This window comes from Lontra canadensis, unplaced genomic scaffold (assembly GCF_010015895.1).
Source record: "Lontra canadensis isolate GAN:19392208 unplaced genomic scaffold, GSC_riverotter_1.0 scaffold13, whole genome shotgun sequence".
NCBI classification, from domain to species: domain Eukaryota; kingdom Metazoa; phylum Chordata; class Mammalia; order Carnivora; family Mustelidae; genus Lontra; species Lontra canadensis.
In genome coordinates, this window is record NW_022631007.1 from 17,809,265 (window position 1) to 17,832,337 (window position 23,073).

General features: G+C 62.8%; 1 protein-coding gene across 1 annotated transcript in view; it reads left to right on the plus strand.

The window, feature by feature from the left end:
* Positions 1-23,073, plus strand: part of GPC1 (glypican 1) — a 28,671-nt gene that overhangs the window by 3,581 nt on the left and 2,017 nt on the right. Inside the window, exons 2-8 of the mRNA XM_032857656.1 lie at positions 18,079-18,237; positions 19,746-20,137; positions 20,802-20,967; positions 21,694-21,824; positions 21,911-22,030; positions 22,124-22,257; positions 22,606-22,781. Of these exons, the coding sequence (XP_032713547.1) occupies positions 18,079-18,237; positions 19,746-20,137; positions 20,802-20,967; positions 21,694-21,824; positions 21,911-22,030; positions 22,124-22,257; positions 22,606-22,781 (1,278 nt within the window). The remainder of the gene's footprint in view (positions 1-18,078; positions 18,238-19,745; positions 20,138-20,801; positions 20,968-21,693; positions 21,825-21,910; positions 22,031-22,123; positions 22,258-22,605; positions 22,782-23,073) is intronic.

Consider the following 23,073-nt stretch of genomic DNA (forward strand, 5'->3'; position numbering starts at 1 on the left):
CCTTGCCAGCAGGGCTCCTGTGGACTGCGGAAGCCATAGCAGGGACCACACTTGGGCCCATCGACAGAAACTATGGCTTCTGTGCACCAGCTTTGACTGCGGGGGCGGCAAGGGATTCTAGGGGAGAGCCCTCAGAAGCCCCAGCCCTGCCCCCCACACTCCAGGGAGGGCCATCCTGGCTGGGCCCAAGAGAACCCACCCAGCATCTGTCCCTGAGCTGGGGGCTGGGGGCTCTCCCAAGCCACCTGGCTCATGGCCTGAGTCTCCAGGCCGTCCTCGGCCCCCAGTTGTGCCGCCACTCTGGCCCTCCACTGTTCAAGGACCTGTGGTTTCATCATCCCCAGCTTTGAGACAGGGGGGAGGCACGTGGTGGGGAGGCCCAAGGGAGCCAGGATTCGCAAGGGCCACCCGCATGATGCAACGGTCTGAGCACCTTGCCGGACATGCTGCTGTGCTCCTGCGAGAGGAGGACATCCTCCCCGGGCCTGGGTTCAGAAGGCAGTCCTGTTGCGCCAGCTTCCTGCCCCACTGGCTTCTCTGCCTCTGCATCTTCACGTATGACAGAGTAACAGTCACAAGCCCCCTGAAGGTCCCCAGAAGGGACACTGGCCCCATGCACTGCCTGCTGGCCCTGGTGCATGTTCTGCCCCTCACCCCTGACCCGAAGTCTCTGCAGACCCGGGCAGACCCCCTCAGTCAGCGGCGTCCAGCGCTTGAGAGCCCTTTTTAGGACCAAGACTCAGTGCCCATCTCTTCCCGCTTCTGTCTCCCTGACGCATCAGATGAGGACAGGTGTTCTTAGACCTGACTTACAGATGAGTAAACCAAGGCCCAGGGAAGCCACGTAACTTTGCTAAGCACACGTAGGCCACATGAGACAGACCACTAGGGATGGCAACCCAGTCTGTTGACCCCAAAGCCTGTGGTATTCACTGCTGCCCAGTCCTGGGCTCCCGAGTTTTCTGGAGGTCTCAAGCCCTTCCAGTTCAGAGGCCAGGAATAGAAATCCCAGGCCAGGCCACAGCCGACTATCAGCTGCCTTTTCCCAATGCCTCTCTGGGGCCTGGCTCCCCGTTTCTGAGGCCGGCTAGGAACCTTTGTGAGCCGAATTCCCCCTGAACCTTTGGTCTGGCCTCCCTGTCTCCATCAGGACAGGGCTGTGGGTGAATCGGCCTTCTATGTAGCTGGGCTTTGTCCTCCGCCTGGTCCTCCATGCCTGTCTGCTGAAGGCCAGCTCTTCAGTGGGCCTCGTGGTGTGCTGCTCCTGCCCTGCTAACGAGGGCTGTTCCTAGGCAACAGGGTGTGAATCAGGTGACCCCTGGGCGGACACAGGGTGGTCCAGCTGTGTCTTACTGGCCAGTGCAAGGAGCAGCCAGTATGTCCCCCGCACCACACTGGGCCGGGTCCCCCAGGAGTCACAGACAAATGCCTGATCCAGGGGCAAGTGAGCCTAGGAGACAGGAGATGTTGGTCTGGTTCCATGCAGGCAGTAATGAAGGAACAGTGTAAGCCTGAGCTGGAAGGCCTTTGGGGCCACAGAGGCCTCCTGGGAGAGGGACTGGGGACACACTGGCCTGGCAGCAGGCGGGGGGTCAGAGCCAGGAGGAGAGCCCAGTTGGCTGGTGTGGGCGTGTCCAGGCCCAAGCTGGGATATCCACACCCACAGGCACAGGTGTCTGTCTAGCCGGCCCTGGACAGGAGACAGGCTGGGAGAGGGGCTCACCCCGGGCCACCAGGAATCAGGTCGGGCATGGGGCCAGCATCCACCACTCCCAGGCCTGGACATGCCCGGGCAGCGAGAGGCTGGGCACCTCTCTCGTAACCCAGAGTCTTCTTCCCAAGACCTGCTTTGGTGCAGTGTGGTTTCACACCAAGACACAGGTTTCCAACCTGTGTCAGGGCCTGGAGGAACTGGACCCTGCCGCCTAGTTCAGCCCTTGCCGGTCACTGTCTCCTTGCTGGCGCCATCTCTGATCATGTGCAGCTGTCCACACAGCCCTGTGGGGTCAGCTCACTGCCCACATCTAGGAGAAGAAACGGGCCCAGCAGCGGGAGGGCTCCAGCCTGAGGCCACCCACCCTGGAGCCTGCCTCCTCACTGCCACAGTGGCTGGCCGCCTTTCGTGCTGCTGTTTGTCTAAGACAGGCCTGGGCAAGTGCCCTGAGCTGCCGGAAGTCTCCTGTGGGGGGTGGGGCGCACAGATTGGGGGATGTTTCCTCCCACCCCAGGCCTTATCCCGCCTTCCCAGGTGGGAGCACACAGCAGCCAGGTGTGAGGTGAGGGCAGGCCTGGCCTCCCAGCTGTGTCCTCTGCATTGTGGGGCAGGGTCCAGGCCACCAGCCTCCTCCACCGTCTTCAGACAGGTGGTGGATGCCAGGGAAGCTCTAGGTGGGAGGGTGCACACGTGCTCTCCCAGCAAGAATCCTAGAGTCCTAGGTGGGTCTAGGAGCCCCTAAGGCGGCCAGGTCAGCCTCATCCCATCCCCTTATCTGCCCGCGGCCTTGGGGTCACCTCCCAAGAGCAGCTGGCTGGCTCACCTTTCTGGCACACACCCTCCCACCAAGTGGGTCCTCCCGGTGCGCACCCATGGCACATGGCCAGGTCCATCCTCTTCAGGGGTTTTGGCCCTGCCACTCCACTTCCCTGGGCATCCCCCAGCCGCCCACATTCTGGGGCTCTCCCTGTGGTGCTCCCCAAGTCTGGGCAGGCCTCAGCAGGAAATGATTCCAGGCACCTCCCATGTGCCAGGCCTGGGCTGGGTGCCGGGGGTCTGGGAGCGCACAGGCTTCCCAGGGCCATGCGAAGACACACCGGCGGCTTACACTGCAGAAGGTTCTCTTCTGGCAGCTCAGAGGCTGGAAACGCAGGATCCAGGTGCAGCAGGGCTGGCTCCTCCCACTGCCAAGAGGCAGAGTCTGCTCCAAGCTCTCCGGGCTTCTCTGGGGGTGGGCGGGCCATCCTTGGCGTTGGTTTCTCCGCCTGTAGGTATCTGGCTTCCTCTTTGCAGGCCTCCTTGTGCGGCCTCCATACTTCACCCTACAGAAGTGAAGACAGCAGTCCTGTCAGATTAGGGGCCCACCGACTCCCGTGGGATCTTGTCTTAAGCAGTGATCTCTGCAAAGACTGCGTACTCAGATATGGGCACCATTCCATATCCTTCGGGTTAGGACTGTGGCACATGAGTCAGGGGCCATGGTGTGGCCCGTGGCTGCTGGTGGCCCCGCACATCTGCTCCATGCTCTTAGGTGATCCTGGGCTCTGAGTGTGTTGTGACCATGGCCCCTCAGGAGAGGGCCATGCCTCCCAGGTCCCCATGTCTGCCACAGGCTCAGGGGCCCTGGTGACCCAGCAATGTGTCAGGCCAACTCCTGGCCTGCTCTGCACCCCCGCCTGCCCGCAAGCTTCTTGGGGCACATCCCTGGTGTGGGGGCGCTTAGAAACCACGGATCCGGGCCCTGACTGCCACCAGGTCTGTGGCTCGTCTCCCTCCCCTGTAACCCTCAACTTCTCTATCCCAGTCAGGGCAGGAGGGCCAGGGGGCCTTGCATTCTGACACTCAATGCCTGAATGAGCCCCCAGCATGTGGCCTTTGTGTCATGGCCCAGAACCAGGGCTGGCAACAAAGGGGGCCAGCCTTCCCACCCTCGTGGGGTTGGGGGCACCTGGCTGACGTGGTTGTTACCCAGTGACACCAGTGTTCCTCTGGCAGGCTCGGGGCCCCCACCTGCAAGCGGGAGGGCCCCCAAGCAGGGGACAGAGCATTCAGGGCAGGCGGGCCCCCAGGTGGAATGCCAGCTGGGAGGGAGTGGGGCTGAGGGGCCAGGAGGCCAAGCAGGGCTTGGAACTGCAGGGAGGTGGAGGGCAGCCGGTCGCACACAGCCACCTCCTGGTACAGCAGCCCAGGCACGCTGCTCATTTGCGCTAAGTGCTCCCTGGATTCTGGAGGCTTGGCTGGGTGACAGGGCAGCCCCGAGGGGCTCCATCAATCCTGCTCCCTTGCCGTCTGCCCTGACCTCAGCCCCCCAGAGGCACAGGGCCCTGCCTGCCATCCCCACTGTGTCTCACAGGGAAGACCAGGCTGTCTGCGGACCCACCAGGTGGGGGCTGAGGGTGGGAAGACAGAAAACCAGACACAGCGCTGGGCGTTGGTGCTAGGGGAGGGTCAGCTAACAGCCCCGAGGAGAGCTTCCCTCAGAACAGAGCGTGGGGGGGTGGGGTGGTGCTTACAGGGGACCCTCAGCAGGGGGAAGGGGTGCTGTGCTGTGAGCTCCCCCCGGGGCCCTGCAGGGGACACAAGGACCAGAATAGAGGAAGTGGGCTGGAGCTGGCAGGTAAGAGGGGCCCTACAGGAGCCTCAGCTCTGTGCCTCTCCATCCCACCTACTGAGGAGCCAAGACCCTGCTTCCTTCAACCTCACCCTGGCCTCCTCTAGTCCATTGCTCAGTGGTCCCTCCCACAGTGTCTGCAGGGCAGGCTGAGGACCATCTGGTCCAGTCATTTAGTTTGTGGATAAGGAAACTGGGTCCCAGAAAGGAGTCCCCAGAGCTCAGAGTCCTGTCCCTCAAGTGGCATCTGGTGTGGATACTGAGTGATGGGTGGGTACCTGAGAAGGATCCCCTGGAGAGGAGTGGGGCGGTGGGGGAAGCAGTGGAGGAGGCCATGCCCACCCGCCTCAGTGGGGCACTAGGGGACACTGTGTGGCCCTGTCCCATGGGTGCTGGGTAGGTGGTCCCGAGTGCAAGGATGAGGTCAGCCAGAGTACAGACAGCTGGGGGTTTAGGCCCCAGAGCACCCGCAGGTGCAAGGAGAGATGGGCCCTGGTTTTCATGGTGGGGGTAGGGAGGCCTGGGGAAGGCCCAGTAGAGAAAGGGGCCAGGAAATCTACAGGCCCACATGAGGCCCAGTCAATGCCCTTACGACCACTGGGATTACAGGATGGCCTCCTGAGGTCAGAGCTGGTCGTGCTGATGAGCACCAAGTGCCTGAGCCCCCCTGCCCTACCCCGCTGTGAGGGACGAGGGAGGCTGGCCAGGTGGGGTGGGGGGACAAGGACCCCCACCCTGCCATCCCTTCATCCATGTGTGCTCACCCTCTGCTGGTCTCTGGAACACATGATGAAAAGCCATGGGCTCTGCCTCCCAGAAGATCAAAAGCTAGTGAGAAACTCGGCTGGGGCCTTCAGACCATCCCAAACTCAGCAGTCCAGAGCCTGCAGACCCTGACCAGATCTGAGCCTCATCTGTACCCCGGCTGGTCAGTCCCCAGTGCTGCCAAGACCTGGAGGGACAGGCCAGCACAACTCCCTCCCTGCTGGGCAGCTGGGCCCTGACTAGGGTGCCTCCCTGGGCTCCCTCCCCATCAGCAGAGAATCTGGGGTTCAGTGGCCAGTGCCTACCTTCAGGCCAACCCTGAGGACCCACTTCCCAACCTGCAATCCAGGTAGCCATCCAGGTAGCCATCCAGTCCCATCCCTGTGTCTGAGCGTGTCCTTGGTGCCTGATGCCTTATGGAGCCATTTGGGCCACCATGGGTAGCTGTGTGTGACATCTGAGTGTGTCCTCAAGCATCGGGGCCCTGAGTGCCCATCCTTGGCTCTGGGGGCCAAGGGAATCCATCCCGCCCACCTGTGGGCCCCTCTGGGCCCTGGGGAGAGATGATGCCACCCACTGCCAGGCTTGGCTCAGATGATCGCTCGCACCCCCCGTTGTCATGGAGCATGGGACACACCGGACCAACAGAGTTATTTTAAAAGGATGAGGCTGTCATTCATTCCACCCTCCCTGACCTCCTCCGGCTTGCAGCGGGCTGCCCATGCCACAGGCCCGATACTTCAGCTGTCTTGGCATCCTCCCTCCAAGTGACCCAGGGACTGGCACCTCCCTGTCGCTGTGCTTCTGGGGGGCTGGGGGACATGAGAGCCGCTATGGGCCAGACACACAGCCCTAAAGCCCCAGGCCTAGGACGAGGTAGTGTTTCTGACAAGGAGCAGTTACTAGGTGGCATTTTTGGTTGTCCCGGAGACTTAGGGGCGGTGCTGGGGTGGCCAGGGACCCTGAGAAGTGCCAGACACTCTTGAACAGCTAGGAGGCGGCTTCCAGAAATCCCAGCAGCCCCTTGTGAGAAACAGTTCAAGCAAAGCTCAGAGCAAGGTGGAGGGAGTGGCCTGTGGAGCACAGGGGCGGGGGCACCCGTCTTTGCCCAGGGCGGGACAGCCCTGAAGGGTGGGTGGTGGGGTCGGCTCTAGAAGGAGGGTGAGGTGGGTGGACGGACACAGGTGTGGAGGCAGGTCATTGGAGGCCAGGGTTCGTAACTGGGGTACATGGAGAGGCCCAGGGGAAGAAGTCAAGGAGTTGGTGAACGTGGCCGAGGAAGTGACAGTGTGTCTGTGTTCACCTCTAACCGAAATGCAGTGTTTACGGCAACGGCAAGGCCCCAGAATCTGGGACGTGGTCGCCGGGAGAAGCTGCCAATGCATTTGCAGCCCTTTCCATTTGCTGTGGGCAGCTCCATGCCACTTGGCGATCCCAGCGGGTCTTGGACGTGCTGCCCAGTCTTGCGGATCCCAGGAAGGCCTGCAACGCGCCACCACACCTTGGTTTTCTCACCCTCTGATCGATGCGGCACTTCACCTTTGTGATCCGCTGCAGAATCCTCTGCTTCCTAGACATCTGTGGAGGGGTCGGCAGGCTTCTGCACACAGTCTCGGAGGCTCAGGGCACAGAGAAGAGACTGCACCTGAGAGAGGCTTTGGGGGCAAGGGCGGAGCGGTTGATGGGGACACTCAAACCTGAGTCTCTCTGCATCCCTGAGCAAGTGCTCCCTGAGCTCCTCCTGTGCACTGGGGCTGTTCTCCCTGCCGAAACCCAGCCACAGACCGTGCCACAGGCTCAGGGTCCTGACAGGAATCGGGGTTCTCCCGTGAGCCTTGGGTCCACAGCCACGACAGGTGTTCCTTTATAAGTCAGAAGTTAAGACAACGAACAAGTGAATTCAGACAGATGCAGGGGGGTTGCAGTCACACCCCCAACCTGGGGCTGTTGAGCAAAGACCCCTCCCCATGGGGCACCCCAGGGCCCAGCCTCCTGGGCTGCCCTTCCAGGACCCCTGCCTTGGGTTGCTCGCTGGTCCCACTTTCTCTGATGCTGAGAGCTTGCAGTTGGAGGTCCTAGAGCACCCTGCCCACAGCTAGAAGAGGAAGGGAGGAGCGGGCTCTTTGCAGAAAGTCAGCAATGCCACACAAGAGGCAGAGGCCCCAGCTCTGAAGGAAATGGCATGCTAGCCTAACAAGCATGGTCCCAGAGCCACTGTCCCTCGAATCCAGTGGCCATTCCCAGTGGCTACCGTGTTAGGAAAGAAGCAGGTCTCCAGAGGAACCCAAAATCAGGTCTGCTGGGGTTCGAGTGCCAGCTCCACATTCACTTACTGTGTGACTTTGAGCCAATCCCTGAACCTCTCTGAGCCCTGCAGTGCTCTTCTGTAAGAGAGGGCTGATAGCAGTGCCTGCCGCACGGGGCAGTTGTGAGAATCAGTGCCCTCCTATGCCCAGCCTGAGCCCGTGCTGCAGGGCCCTGGGGAGACAGTCCTTCTGTCCTCAAGTCCAGCCTTCTAGCAGCACAGGAGGGGAGGTGCCCATGGTGGGGAAGCGGAGGACCCCCAGCCAGCGGCAGAGGTCTAGGCAGAGGGAGTGTTCTGCCCTCACTCAGTTACCCACTGCCGCTTCCTTCCCCCACACAGGCTCCCGCCTGGCCTGCCCTGCTCACTGGTAGTTGAACACCGTGGGGAGAGCTGGCCGGGCCCATCCTGGAGGGTAGCCCATGACGAGGGACTGTGGGTGGCCTTGGAGGATGGCAGCCAGTTTTCAGAAGAGAACTGTGGGTGGAGGCACCAGAAATCAGCGCAGGCCCTGGGTAAGATTGGAGGGAGATAGGAGATGGTGCCGGCAGGACCTGCACCCATGGTGGGCCTGGAGCCGGGCCTGGAGCCGGGCCTGGAGTCTGACGGTCTGCATTAGAGGGGCCACTCCTCACAAGAGGGTGTGGGGCCTTCTCAGCATCCCTGTGGCCACTGTCTGGGGATGGAGCTCGTTCTGTCCCCTTGGTCATCCGCTCCAGGATTGCCCTGGGCAGGACCATCCCACCTCTGTCCAGAAATGTGTGCCTCTTTGTGTGCCCTTCTGCCTGCTGCTCAGGGCTGGACAGGGCAGGGCCAAGGTGCTGGATGCCTGGGGGACCTGAATTCCCCCCTTTCTGAAGGCCCCGACCCTCCTCTGACATGCTTACAGCTTGACTGACCCCTGAGAAACTGAGCAGGAGAAGCCAGGGAATGGGATGGCCCTCAACATTCCCACCCGCTCCCAGGACCCACAAGAGGTCAGGGCTCACCTCTGGGGAGGCCACCGGACTGGCCTCCGGTGGTCTGGGAGGTCTGGGAGCCCTCTGTGTGCTCAGCAGGGCCTGATGGGGGCTGTCTGTAGTGGTGGGTCTATGCTGCTGGCAGGAGCACCCAGCCAGGTATCCCTCCCCCAACAGAAATGGGCAGGCCTGCTCCAGTGAGGCCCACTAGGCCCTCATGTTCCAGGAGAGGCCTCATGTCCATACCTGGGACTCTCAGGCCACCGGTGGGCCCCAGGGCTCCTGTTTCCCCCACCTCGATGAAGGCAGGGAGGCCCATGGGCCAGTGGCATTAGGCAGCAGGTCTGAAACATTGAGCAAGTCACGTAACCTCTCCCAGCCTCAGTGTTCCCATCTGTAAGATGGGTAGAATGGTATCTTCTTGTTCATTGGGATAGGTCCAGTATTCTCTGAGGAGGCTGGGGCTGTGGGTCTGAGGACCCCAGCGGAGGATGTGTGACTGATCGTTGCAGGGAGGGAATCTGTGTGGCTTCTGTGAGGCCTCTCCCCACAGAAGGGCTGACAGATTTTTTTTTTTTTAAGATTTTATTTATTTATTTGACAGAGAGAGATCACAAGTAGGCAGAGAGGCAGGGGGAAACAGGCTCCCCACTGAGCGGAGAGCCCGATGTGGGGCTCGATCCCAGGACCCCGAGATCATGATCTGAGCCAAAGGCAGTGGCTTAACCCACTGAGCCACCCAGGTGCCCCAGGGCTGACAGATTTAGCAGGTAGAGCTACCGGCTATCCAGTTAAATTGGTGTTCGGGATAGTGAGTAACCCTACAGCGGAGGTTTGTCCTGAATATTTTAATTTGAAGTAAACAGCAAATAAGATTTTAGTGAAAGTGTGCCCCACATATTTAGTGTAAATGTGTTACACATATGGGGCGGGCTTGCTTTTTTGATGATAAAATGTGCATAAAAAGATACATCATTTTCGCTGATTTTATGTACAGTTGAGGGTTATTACTTGCATTTTCTCTGATTTTGTGTACAGTTGAGGGTCATTACTTGCATTCGCACTGTCCTGGACCCGTCACCAGCCTCTGTCTCCAGAATGTTCTCATCTTCCCCATCTAGAACTCTGTCCCCATGAAGCACGGACTCCCCGCCGCCCCGGCCCCTGGCATCCATGCTTCTGCTCTGTGTCGCTGTGGGTCTGACCATTGCAGGGGCCTCGTGTCAGTGGAGTCAGACCGGATTTGTTGTTTGGAGTCTGGCTTCTCTCCCTCAGCACGTTTTCAGGGTCGAGGTTCATCCACATCATAGCAGGTGTCCTACTTGCTCCTGGAATATCTCGTCGTGTGGACGGGCCACACTTTTTTACGCATCCCTCCCTCCATGGATACTCGACTTGTTGCCACCTTTTGACTGTGTTAGGAGTAAAGCAGCTCTGAACAGGGTGTGCAAGACTCCCTTCCCGTCCTTGCTTTCAGTTCTTTGGGGCCAGATTCTTTTATGCTAAAAAATAACGCAGGTTATCTAAAATTGCTGTTTACCTGTGTCCTGGCCTCTGTCTCCAGCCCCTCGCTGGGGCAGCCAGGGCAGGGCGGGCAGAGGTGCTGCCCAAGCTGTACGAAGCCTGGGCGGGCTGGGCTGGTGGAGCATGCCTGCTCCCACGTCCACCTCCACCCTCCCGCTCCGGGATCCCCCTGGGACTGGAATCAGGGGCGGTCTTACAGCTCATGGGGGCAAGGGAGGCCCATCCTCCATCTCCCGCCAAGGTGGCCGGGTCTCCGTCAGAACAAGGGAGCCCTTGTGGGGAGCAAACTCACCCTGAAACCCCCCCCCATGGCCCCAGCACGCCGCTGGCTGTCCCGTGGCCCCCGGGGAGGGGTCGGGTCAGGGAAGTCTGAGACTGACGCTCTGGGGCCCGGCTGGGGTTAAGCCTTGAATAGCAGCGCTGGACAAAGAATCCCTCTGTACGGCTCTCGTGCCCAGTTGTTTATTGACCCAGGTCTGGCCTGGGTGCTGGGCGGGGAGACAAGAGAAGGGAAGTGGAGGCTCCCAGCAGCAGGCAGTGTGGCACTCCTGCTGCCTGGGAGGGCAGCCAGCTGGGATCCGGGGAAGGCTCCAGGGTGGCTGCCGGCCTGAGCAGGTGCGGTGGCCCCGAGGGAGTGGGGAAGGCTTCCCGGAGGGCAAGCTGAGTGGGCATGGGAAGAGGGCTGAGCCAGAGGGAAAGGCACCGAGAACCAGAGTTAGTGGACGTGGCAGGTCATGAGCTGGGTAGGGGCAACAGGCTGGGATGCCAGGCTGAGCTTGGCTGTGACTTTGGACATGGCTTCCAAGCTTTGTGGGAAGTGGTTGGGTCAGAGGGGATCAGCTGAGCCCTCTACCCCTTCCCAGTTGTTTTTCTAGCCCCCAGTATTTATGGGGCCTGAGCTGAGAGCGGACCCAGGTCACAGTGTACCCCCACAAGCTCCCTCAGTTGGAGGGTCTGCTCGGGGTTCTGGCACAGCTGAGAGTCTGTGCTCCCTCTGCATGTTGGACATTCACAGAATGAGCTTCTCTGTTCCCTCCTGCTGTTCCAGGTTGTTCCCTATGGACTTGTCATAGGGTCCCCTCAGCTGGCCCAGGCCCCAAGGGAGGGTAGGCAGAGCCCCACCACTGACCAGCCCCAGCAGGGACTGGCATGTGCACATACCCACCAGAATGCTCTCTGCAGCCCAGGTTGGGCCCAGATGAGAAAGCAGGGCTAACTTTGGCCGGATGGGAGAGGTTCCGGGGACACTCAACCCTGGGCCCCAAGCGTTCCCTGACCTGCAGCCGAGACCTAGGGTCCTAGGTAGCACAAAGCCAGGGTCCTCTTCATTCTGATTTGTTCTGAGGCCATGGCATGAGCTGGGAACCTTGAAGCTGAATGCTGGGGAGGCTACTTGGAGGGGGCCCGTCCTCTCACCCAGAGATGTGACCATGTGATTGAGGCCCACTGCCTTGCCAAGGCACCCCCAAGTCTGGTGGCCACTGGCAGGGTGGCCTGCCCAGGAGGTCCTTGAGCAGGAAGCAGACAGCACAGAGAGCAGCCTTGTGAGTTACCTCTGAACCCCCACCCCCTGCTTCTGGGGCCCGGAGATGCCAAGGACTTAGAGAGAGGACTTGGATCAAGAGTTGCTTGCCAGGCACATGTCCCCGCGGGCTGGCTGGCTGACAGGGGCACAGCCGCGCTGCTGAGAGAAGCCTGGCCTGGGTGGGTGCAAGGGTGGTGTTCTCCAGGGGGAGTGGTGGCCAGGGGCAAGCAGGACCAGGGCCAGGGCTCCAAGAAGTAGAGGATACTGGTGAGAGGTATCCTGGTGTCCTGAGAGGAAGGGAGAGGCACCAGTGTGGGACAGCGCTCAGGGAGGAGGTAGGGGCTGGGCCGGTGGACTGTGTGCCCAGGCTGGGTTTACTGTTTCCTAGGGGAAGGCCATCAGCAGTGGGGATGGAGGCCGAGGTCACCCAGGTGAGAGACTGGGGGACTGGAGGGAGTTAGGTAGGGGATGTGGGGTAACTGATGGTGGCTTTGAGTACCCAGGCAGCATTGGGGATCTGGCCACTGTCGGCAGGAGAGGGGCTCCCAGGTGGTCAGCTGTCATTCTCCATCCCCAGGGAAAAACCTGACACCCTGCCCCACCCAGACCCCCGTCAGCCTCCTGGGGTGGCTGAGCCGAGAGCCCCAAGCCTGCGCTGGCTGTGCTGTAGGGGCTGATCCGGACCTCCCAGCCAGAGCTGGGGATCCATCCCCGGGAGGGGCCGCGCCTCGGGGAGCGAGGGGTCTGCGGACTGCAGGGGGCGCGGGCAGGCGGCCCGCGGGTTCCTGGGAGACGGGGCGGTGCCGAGTGCTGCGGGGCGGGGGCTGCGGGAGGAGGCGCGTCCGCGCGCCTGGAGCCGCCGCCCTCGCCGTGCGCGCCAGTGCGGTGGCGGGGCTGCCGGGGCCGCGGTGGCCGCAGCTCCTCCCCGGCTCCCGTCCGCCCGCGCCTCCTCCGAGCCCTCCGGCCCGGTCCTGCTCCTGCTCCTTCCCCCAGCCGGGTCCCCAGGCCCCCACGCGCCCGCACCCGGAGTCGCGCGCCGCCCGGAGCGTCACCGCCACCGCAGCCTGGGACGCCGCCGCTGGAGCCGCCGCCACCGCCGCGCAGGGCTCTCGGGCCACAGCGCGGGTGGCGTCTGCGGGGCTGAGATCCAGGCTGGGTCTCCAGCCAGCCGTCTGCCCCAAGCCATCTCCATCTCCCCGCCCCCCCCCTGCATCCCCATCCTCAGGCTTGCCACCCTTACCCTCACTCCCTCTGCCTCAACATCCTCATCCCCACCTCTGTCCCCCCATCACCACCGCCTTGGCCGCATTTTCTGTCCATCCTGCGCCTACCCTCATCCCCACCACAAAGCGCATGGGGGCCCTCCTCCACGTCCCATCCCCTTCTCCACCTCTTCCCATCAGGAGCCCCATCGCCAGTCTCCATGCCCACCCCATCACCGCCGCACCCCAGCACCACCCCACCTCTTCTCCCCTCCCGTTCCCCACCTCCCCTTCCCTAGGTTCCTCTCTGCCCGTTGCCCCGCAGCATCCTAACACCCCTCCCCACCCCCATCCCTTCCTGTGCTTCCCAGCTCCTGCCGCAGCCCCCTTCCTGCAGCAAGCCCCCCTTCCTCTTCCGTCAAACCCATCCCCCTCCCCTTCGCTTGCCGCAACCCCCAGGAGTCCCCTCTGCTGCTGCGCCCACTGCGGCAAGCCCCTTGCCCGCCAATCACTTGCCCTCCTCCCCCACCCCCACCCTGCCACGCCTGCCGCATCCCCCCCCGCCCCTCCCCCGCGTGGCCCCCCTACTGCTCTCTGCCTCCCTGCCTGCCTGCTACAGCCCCCGCACCCCCTGGGCGCCGCCCGGCCCACTGCACCAGCGCCCAGTCCCCGCGGTGCTGCCGGGCGCCTGTGCATCTCCACACTGCCCGCTAGCTGTGGCTCCTGCTCCCCCACGGGGTGCAGGGCTCTGCACTGGCCAACGGGGACAATCCAGGGCACCCAGGCGCCCAGCCTTTGTTCCACCACCTGCAAAGCAGCCCCTTGCAGGCCTGGGGGGCCGACCCCTCCCACCCACCAAGGGAGGAAGTGTCCGCAGCTATGCCCTCTCGGCTTTGGGTCCTAGTGCGTGGTGGAAGTGACAGAGGGCTCCTTGGTGATGCTGTCGTTTGCCTGAAAGGGGGGTTGGGCTTTGGGTGGTGGGTGAGGGGTAGAGAAGCAGGTTGGGTCAGAGGAGGCAGGAGGAGGCAGGAGGGGTTACTGCTGCTGTTGATGTGTTAGGAGGGAGGGTGAGAGATTGCGGTTGAAATGTCCTCTGCAAGGGGGGTCCGAGGCCACCCTTCCGGATGATCAAGCGTGGCCCTCTTTCAGGGACCAGTCAGGGGCAGAGGCTTACGGATGGAAGGGTGAGAGAGGAAGGCCTGGAGTTCCTGTGTGGACAATGACCAGGGAACCTTCCTCTGTGTGCTCAGTGCCTCCCACCGCCAGCAGGCTGGTGGCCATGCCAGGGGGACCCCGTGGCCACCGGGGCTGGATGGCAGCCGGGAACAGGAGTGGGCAGGGGGCAGTGGTCCAGAGAAGAGTACTGCTTGGGAAAGCCTTCCCTACCTAGCTACCCCCGGCCTGCCAGCAAGGGCCGATGGAGGGTCCAGAACTAAGGAAAGAGGAGGGGTGGGGAAGCAGTGCCCTTCCTGCTCCTCCAGAGCTGGGCCTCTCATGTGGTGTGTCCTGGTACCTGGGGCTGTCCATACAACCGTGTCTCAGCCCCAAGGCGGCCAGTGCAGGCGAACTGTCGACAGGGAATCAGTGTGCTAGGGGTGGCTGGGTCGGTTGGTGCAGAGTCTTTGGGATGTGGCTTTAAAGACAGGTTGAGCAGCAGGCTGCATACTCTCGTGTGAGCCTTAGAAGCTTCTGGAGAGATGGGCTTGGCATGGCACCACCTTCCCTCTGCAGTCTCCATGGAAGGGCTCTAGCGCCACCACCACAGGTGGCTGCCAGGCATGGCCTGGACACATGAGGTCTGTGTCCAGCACTGGACAGAATGAGCACTGTTGGGGTGAGGGTCTAAAGCGTTGGGGTGACAGTGCTGGCGAGGGTGGCTACTGGGTGGGGACGCTCTTGGGAGGCTGCTAAAACAGGACAGTGGGAGCCGTGGCTCAGCAGGTGGCAGGAGGGTGTGGGCCCTAAAGATGTTTGGAGCCCCAGACTGGTAGGGGCTTAGTGAAGAGAAGTCGGGGATCTGGGGTGACCCCAGCAAGTCTGGGACTGGAGGGGAGAAGATGGACATGGGTGGTCTGCTGCTGAGGAAAAGAAGCCATTGCTGATGGGGTTAGGGAAGTGGGTGCAAGAACTTAACCCTGAGGAGCAGGATCAGAGGGCATCTTGGAATTCAGGGGCAGGGCCTGGAGGAGCAGTGCCACAGGGACTGGGGTGAGGAATGAACCGCCCTCCCCCCTTCCCCCCCCAAAATTAGATCACCCATGGGAGGAAATGTCCCACAAACTAGGGAAGGCTGTGGCCAGCTTTTGCAAAAACAGCAAAGCGACTGAGGGATAAAGGAGGGATGGTCGCTGGCGGGCTGGGGGAGGAGTCAGTGGGAAGAGTGGACCCGCCAATGCCTCCCAGGGCCGGGGGGAGCATTCCCTCCCTCCTGGGCAAGCCTTCCTTCCTCTGCAGGTATTGAGCTGAGAGGAGAGGTGGGGGTTTGGGGGCAGAGGGTCTGGAATGACAGAGTACAGAATGCCACCAGTGGGATTTGCACACCGCCAGGGGCAGGGAGCTCATTTTCCCTCCTGGCGGCCCACCACCCCGGCACAAGTTGGCTCTGACCAGACCAGGAGGCGCAGGCTTGCTATTTTGGGGGGCGGGTGCAGGAGGTGCCCTGCAGAGCCCATGTCCAGCTGGCTGACATCCAGGGCTATCAGTGATATGCACACTAGGCCAAGCTGGGCGAGAGTGGGCAGGAGGAAAGCACAGAGCTCTGCGTTCTGACTGTCACTGTTGCACCAGCCTCTGCATCCGCCCTGCAGCCGGATGGGGGCCGCCTCGGCCCAGCCCGCCCGGGGCCTCAGGCCGGCGCCCGGGCTCTGGCTCCGTGTCTTCACTCCCGTATGTCCGAGGAGGGAGGGAGGGACGGGGGCTGTGCTGGGGCAGCTGGAACGGCGCGGGTCACCGGGCGGCTGGACGAGGTGGCCAGGCAGGGCTGGGAGGCTCCGGGGAGGTTACTGGGGTGAGAGTGATGGCTATGCTGGCAGTGCCCAGGGGCCCACTCAGAGCCTGCCCACAGGATGGGGGGGTGCTCCCTGTGTCTCCCCAGGTTTAATCTGCATCTCTCTGCTGCCCACATGTGCTAGCAGGTTCGGGGAGCTGGTCGGTTACCCCAGGGTACTGGAGGGCACCAGTCACAGACGTTGTCCATCCCTATGGCCTTCCAGTGCTTTCTCGCTTTGGCAGCCTGTGCCCACCCAGCCAGCCCGAGTGCCCAGTGCAGCCGCTGGCACCTGCCCCCGTCCCAGGGCACGCCCCCAGTTCACCCCCCAGCCCACCTAGACCCTGGTATGCAGAGGATCCTGAGAGAGGATGCTGAGACAGGGAGCTCAGCTTTCTGCCAGTTCGTGCACGGGGACCCCATAAAAAGGACCCTCATCCTGCCCAGCATCCTGCTGCCTGCAGACAAGGGTCCAGGGCCACACCCACAAGTCAGCAAAGGCCCCAAGACAGAGGGATGGGAGGCGTTCTTCAGCCCAGCCCTTCCTGCCTGGAGGCCCCTGCCCACCCAGCCCTCATGAGAAGGGGTGCAGGAATGTGGGTGGGTGCCTTCTCGCTCTCAGGCCCTGGGGAGCCGGGCTCCGACCCTTGACCCCAGGTGGCCCTGAAAGCCCTGATTCACCCCGGGGGTCAGGTCTCAGACCCCCAACTGTCACACCCCCTCAGCCCTATCCCAAGGTGGGGGCCAGAGCCCCCCTCAGACACACATGCTAGCATCACTTCCAGGCCCTGGAAGCCGGGGTGGTGGTTCCTCAGATGGGCAGCCCCTGCAGGGTGCAGGTGTTTGAGAGCTGAGGGCACCTGGGGCCTGGGGAGTGGGACTGCTCAGGGCCCATGTGGGAAGGGGAAGAGGGAGAGACTGGCCTTCTCCCTCCACCTCCACACTCCCAAACCTCCCCTCCCCCGCTGTGTCTGAGTGGTCTCCTTCAGGCACCTCTGACATCCTCCCTCCAGTCCCACCCAGTGTGCAGGGCCTGCAGCCCATGCAGCATCGCACAGCACATGGTTGGCACAGGGCATGTACACGGCCGCTCTGTTTTGTCCCTGCTCACCCAGCCCAGGCTTGTGCGAGTGAGCATGGGAGACCAACACACTCCCGCCCAGTCTGACCTGATGATGGTTCCTACCAACTCTTTAGGATTAATTCAGCCTCAGGATAATTACCTTTGTCTCCCACCCCCCCACGCCAAGCTTCTGCTGGAAGCTGCCTGTAACCTCCAGGCCTCCTGCCGGGGCTGCTCACCCTCCTCTGAGGGTCACCTGGGAGCCCCCCAGCCCTCAGGTCAGCCTCGGGACCCCCAGGGCTCTGCCCAGGCTGATCCAGCCCCCAACAACAGCGCACAGGGTGAGCCTTCCACAGACTCTGTTGGGGTTAAACCGCCGCCTCCACTCAGGGCCCAGCCTCCTCCACAGCCCTGGGGCCAGAACCACGGCCAATAGGGTCAGAGGGGAGTGGAGGGCTATGGGGGCCTGACAGCAGGCAGCCTGACGGAGCTACTTGGCTCCTCGTGGCATAGCATGGACTGGACAGGAAACCAAGTCTCCGCCAGCCTGTTTCCCGGTCTATAAGATGGGGTCCCAGCACCCGCCTCAGAATCGCTGTGGTTGTTAACACTGGCCCCGCCGCATTTTCAAAGGCTCCTGCTGTGTGGCCCACACACCTCCCTGCACAGCTCCACGGTGTGTCCACAGGGCTGTGTGCACTGAGCCTCTGGCCCTACCCCCGGGACAGAGCGTGGATGGTGCATTGCTGGGAGATTAAGGGGTGAGGAGGGCTTTGGGGACAGAGGAAGGGGCTCACACCTGATGGGGACCCAGGTGTGTCCAGGCCTCCTATGTGCAGGACCACTCCTCACCAGGCACCCCACTCCCCCAGTCAGTAGCCCCACTCAGGCCTGCAGTCCTCACTGGAAAAGTGCACCTCTGGACTGGGGGTAGGAGGAGGCTCTGATGGTCCTGCCCTGCCCTTCGTGGTGGGGGTAGCCCTCCCCCACCATCCTCAGCCTAGGCCAAGGGCACCCTGCAGGCCTGGAAGCTTGCCGTGGGAAGCCAGCAGTCTGGCAGTTCACCCCTCTGCACAGACCCAGTGCCCTGAGGCCGTTCTGTGCTGGGGCACACATGTCCTGAGCTGTGCCAGGACCCCTGGGATGGTCACCTCACCTGTGTGGTAGCAGCAGGGGGCATTCAGGGGCTGGGAGGACAGCAGACATTCCGGCCCTAGGGCTCAGCCTCCTGGACCCCTGCTTTATGCCACCCCCGCTGGCTTTGCCCCCTAGGGCCTGGAGGCCATACACAGAGGGCAGCCCCACTCCTGTGTCCTGCGCTGCGGACTGCACGATCAACCCAGGCCCCCACTGGAGCTGTGTCCCATTCCAGGGTCTGCCCAGCCTCCGGGGTCCCTCCTCTCCCTCATAGCAGCCCCTCCCCACAGGAGAGCACCTGAGGGTCTGCCCCCAGGGCTACACCTGCTGTACCAGCGAGATGGAGGAGAAGCTGGCCAACCACAGCCGTGCTGAGCTAGAGGCTGCCCTCCTGGACAGCGGCCGCGCCCTGCAGACCACGCTCGCCACCCAGCTGCAGAGCTTCGATGGTGAGCAGGCCCCTGGGCTTGGGGGGACCTGGGCACAAGGGCAGCTCTCCGGGCAAGGCAGGAGCAGAAGGCTGTGTGCAGGCCTCCTCGTGCATCCTGTGGTGTGCACAGCAGTACACGTGTCCGTTTGGGGAGATGAGGCCCAGCCCCTCTGGGGGGACCTTCTCTAGAAGTGCCTCTTTGTCACCAGCAGACAGGGACAGGCCTTGCCCCGGCCACTGGTGGCGCAGAGCCGGGACAGGACTGAGGCTGGGGCTGCCCTGCTATGGGAGCAAGAGGCGGTTGGGGCCCCGGGTGTGGCCTTCCTGTCTCCAGGGCAGCATCTTGGTGGTTGGGAGACTCTCACCAGGTCTCACACCAGGTCCAGGCAGAGAGCAAGCGCCTGAGACAACATGGAGCTGGCTGGTATGATGATGCCCACAGTGGTCACCTCAGGGGAATGAGGTGGGAGCTGGGGTGGGGCCCCCAGGAAGTGATCTAAAGTCTAACTGGAGGGGGAAGGTGCTCTGGCAGAGCCTGAGTGGACAGAAGAGGGAGAGTGTGTGTCTGCAGTCATCAGGCAGTCCCAAGAGGCACTGAGGTCCATGATCTTAGCCCCTGAACCCCTGCTCACTGTTCCACAGCCTGGCCAGGAGTCGCCCACTCCCACCTGTGGTGCTGTGGAGGATCTCTTGCCCCAGCCAGCCCGACAGCCCAAGGCCTTGGGGGACGGGGGTAGATGTTGGGGAGCCTGCCCAGGGTCCCAGGGCCTGTGCAGGGAGGGTGGCCATAGCTCTCAGGAACAAGTCTGAGTGGAGGGTCTTTGTGGTTACAGACTCTGCTTCTCCGTGCCAGAGGGCGTGGGAGCTCTTGGGGGTCCCATTCTGGGCACTTAGGGTGCAGGGGCATTTCCCCAAAACCATGGAGGTCTGCTCCACATGCTCATGCCCTGCTCTCCCCCAGAGGGCTTCAGCATGCCTGTCCAGGTCCTGGGCACATCCCAAAGGTGACAGGAGACCCTCCCCGGGCCATCAGGCAGGCCAGCTTCTGGGGGCAGGACAAGAGCTGAGGCATATGGAACCCAAGGGAGAGCATCTAAAAGAAAGAGAAGGACAGCCAGACACATGGGGGTTGGAGGCAGTGCAGGGAGCAGCGGGCAGAATGGATGTGGATCCCACCCCCTAGCTCAGGACCCACCTTACAGGTGATCCCAGTAGGTCACTGAAGCACCCTGTGTCTGTGCCCGGCCTCAAAATGTCAACTGGAGTCCCAGTTAGAGGCCCTGAGGCCCAGGAGGGACCCCAGGCAGGCTTTTGCACCCCAGGCCATCGAGGAGCGGGGAGGTCTGAGAGTCCCAGGGCACCCAGGGCCCTTCCGGCCTCCACAGCCTGGGCTCTGATTCTCCCAGAGCATCGGGGATGCTGGGCAGAGCCCGCCACTCCCAGGAATCCGGCTCCGGCTGAGACTTGGGGAGTGGGCAGGGGGCCAGGAGACCCTGGGAGGCCTCACACCCACTTCCCCGGGCCCAGATCACTTCCAGCACCTGCTGAACGAGTCGGAGCGGGCGCTGCAGGATGCCTTCCCCGGCACCTTGGGCGAGCTGTATGCGCAGAGCGCCAGGGCCTTCCGGGACCTGTACGCCGAGCTGCGCCTCTACTACCGCGGTGCCAACCTGCACCTGGAGGACACGCTGGCAGAGTTCTGGGCCCGCCTACTGGAGCGCCTCTTCCGGCAACTGCACCCGCAGCTGCTCCTCCCCGATGACTACCTGGACTGCCTGGGCAAGCAGGCCGACACGCTGCGGCCTTTCGGAGAAGCCCCTCGCGAACTGCGCCTGCGCGCCACCCGCGCCTTCGTGGCAGCTCGAGCCTTCGTGCAGGGCCTGGGCGTGGCCGGCGACGTGGTACGGAAGGTGGCCCAGGTGCGCACCCCGCCTCCCAGCCCCACCCCCATCCCTCTGCCCTGGGCTTGCAGACAGCGGTTCCATCCCGCGTCCCATCCGGGCACAGAGCTCTGATGTGGGCAGCAGTCCCTCCTCTGTCGGGCTGGGTCCCAAGCAGGATGGGGTTGGGGGAGAAGAACAGGGAGCTGGATGCTGAGCCAACCGCAGGGGTCAGATGGACGGGAGCGGGGAAGTGGGGTGGACAATGTCGGGAGGCCAGAATAGGCTGGGCCTGAGGCCTTGAGGGCCAGCAGGGTACCTCCGCCAAGAGACAGCCCGAGTCAGACCCACACAACCCTGGGTGTGAGCCACCTCCCTCTCAAGCTGGAGTCCTTAGCGAGTCCCCTTCCCAGCCGAGCCCCAGTCCCCTCATCAGCATGGAGGGGAGGCGCACACAAACTTCTCGTGAGGCTCGGGAACAGCGCTGTTCCAGGGACTCGCGCGCTAGGATGGCTGCAGTGAGGAGGATGGCCCGACCCCTGGGAGCCTGCTTGACCCTCTGAGATGAGACAGGGTCCTCAAGACAGGTTGGGGCTGAGCTGCAGCCTCCTGACTTCTGTCCCGAGCCCTCTACCCTGGGGCTCCTTGGAGGGCTGGACATGGCCAGCTGCCAGGTGGGGCTCAGGCGGCCTTGCCTCCCCAGGTGCCCCTGGGCCCAGAGTGCACGAGGGCTGTCATGAAGCTGGCATACTGCGCACCTTGTCTGGGGGTCCCTGGCGCCCGGCCCTGCCCTGACTACTGCCGCAACGTGCTCAAGGGTTGCCTGGCCAACCAGGCCGACCTCGATGCCGAATGGAGGAACCTTCTGGGTGAGCCGTCCCCACTGCCACGCGCCAGAGAAGGGGTCTGCAGGTGCAGGGACACAGCCAGCCTGCCCTCTGGAGCATGGGCCATGGCCCTGGGAGGGGGAGGGGCCCGGAGTCATGGGACGGGGAGGCCATTCGGAACAGAGCGTGACTCCAACTGCTACCTGGCATGCAGCCCTCGGGGTCATGACTCCTCAACCTCCCTCCCCTCCCCACCCCCGAGCAAGTGCCCCGCTGTGCACACATACAACACACCTGTGACCTAGGGCAGGCCACCCATGCCTGAACTAACATGCATGTGTGGCACACATAGTGGGCTGACATTCGTGCACATTTGCACGTGTGCGCAGACATGGCTGACGGGAGGTGCACCAGCAGGCCCAGATGCCAGCCAGTGTACGCCCTAACGTGTGCTGGTGTGGCTAACCCACACACGTGTGCTGACATGTGCTCACATGTGCATGTTAGGATGCAGTCTGAGCATATGTCAGCTGGCACGGGCACATGGTAGGCCAGTGCAGTTCGTGCCAACACACACATGAGGTTCCGTACACATGTTGCGTGCACGCACCTGCCAGCACACATAAGAGCTAATGTGTTCATGAGCGGACGCCTGGTGGGCCAGCGTGCGTGTGTGTCAGCACGTGCATGAGCTAGCATGTTGACGTGAGGTAGCTAGCGTGCATATTTACAAAACGCTCTCTGTGCATGTGTTCATACTTGGGCCAGATTCCATGGTGCTCATCACTGACAAGTTCTGGGGTCCCTCGGGAGCAGAGAGTGTCATCGGCAACGTGCATTTGTGGCTGGCAGAAGCCATCAACGCCCTCCAGGACAACAAGGACATACTCACGGCCAAGGTGTGGGCAGGCAGGTGCAGCAGGCATGGCGGGGCAGCCCAGAGTTGCCCTTGTGCCCCTCCAGGACCCCCGTGGTCTTCCCCCAGGTCATCCAGGGCTGTGGGAACCCCAAGGTGAACCCCCAGGGCTCTGGGCCCGAGGAGAAGCGGCACCCGGGTAAGCTGGTATTACAGGAGAAGCCTCCCACTGGCGCACTGGAGAAGCTGGTGAGCAGCCCTCAGCTGGCCACGCCTGGGGTGGGCAGGGGACGGGAGGGCATGCTGAGCGGGGTGCCCCATGGCCTGGCCGCTGCCCTGCAGGTCTCGGAGGCCAAGGTGCAGCTCCGGGATGCCCAAGACTTCTGGATCAGCCTCCCCGGTGTGCTGTGCAGCGAGAAGTTGGCCATGAGCAGCGCCAGTGATGACCGCTGCTGGAACGGCATGGCCAAAGGCAGGTGGGTGCTGCCCAGGTGCCCATAGGCCGGCTGGCCTCAGAAGCCTCACCCAGGCCCCTCATCTGGCTTAAGTCACCAAGTGCTATGTGCACAGGGCCATGCCTGACGCCAGGCATGCAGTGGGACATGGGAAGCCTAGACAAGGGCCTGGGCCAGCCCCCGGTGGTGTGCACCCCACTTGGTGTATCCACACCATGCTCTGTGGGCTCCTGGCAGCCCTGACAGGCTGCGGGGGTCTCAGGCTTGCCAGCACCTGGACAGGAGGAGAGGAAGTGGGAGGGCATGCCGGAGTAGCACCCCATTGCAGGGAGCAGGAAGTGACCCAGGGCCTGTCCTCGGCCGTTCCAGGTACCTCCCAGAAGTGATGGGCGATGGCCTGGCCAATCAGATCAACAACCCCGAGGTGGAGGTGGACATCACCAAACCCGACATGACCGTCCGCCAACAGATCATGCAGCTGAAGGTCATGACCAATCGGCTTCGAGGCGCCTACAGTGGCAACGACGTGGACTTCCAAGACGCCAGTGCGGGCGGGGCCCCAGGGCCTGGGAGCCACAGGGTGGTGTGTGGGAAGGGCACAGAGCAGGGCCCCTCCCAGCCCCTGGGCCCACATGGTGGCTCTGGTTGCTGCTGCTCCCTGGGCATGGACACCAGGCATCCCCACACACACACAGACGCCCATATCCCCAAGCATAGCTGCCTGGCCAGGATGTCCATCAGGCCTTGACAGGTCCAGGTGGAGCACAGGAGGCCCCCATGGCGGGAGGCTGGGCTCTGGGTCCCTGGTGCTCAGGGTCCATGGCAGGGCGGGCCTAC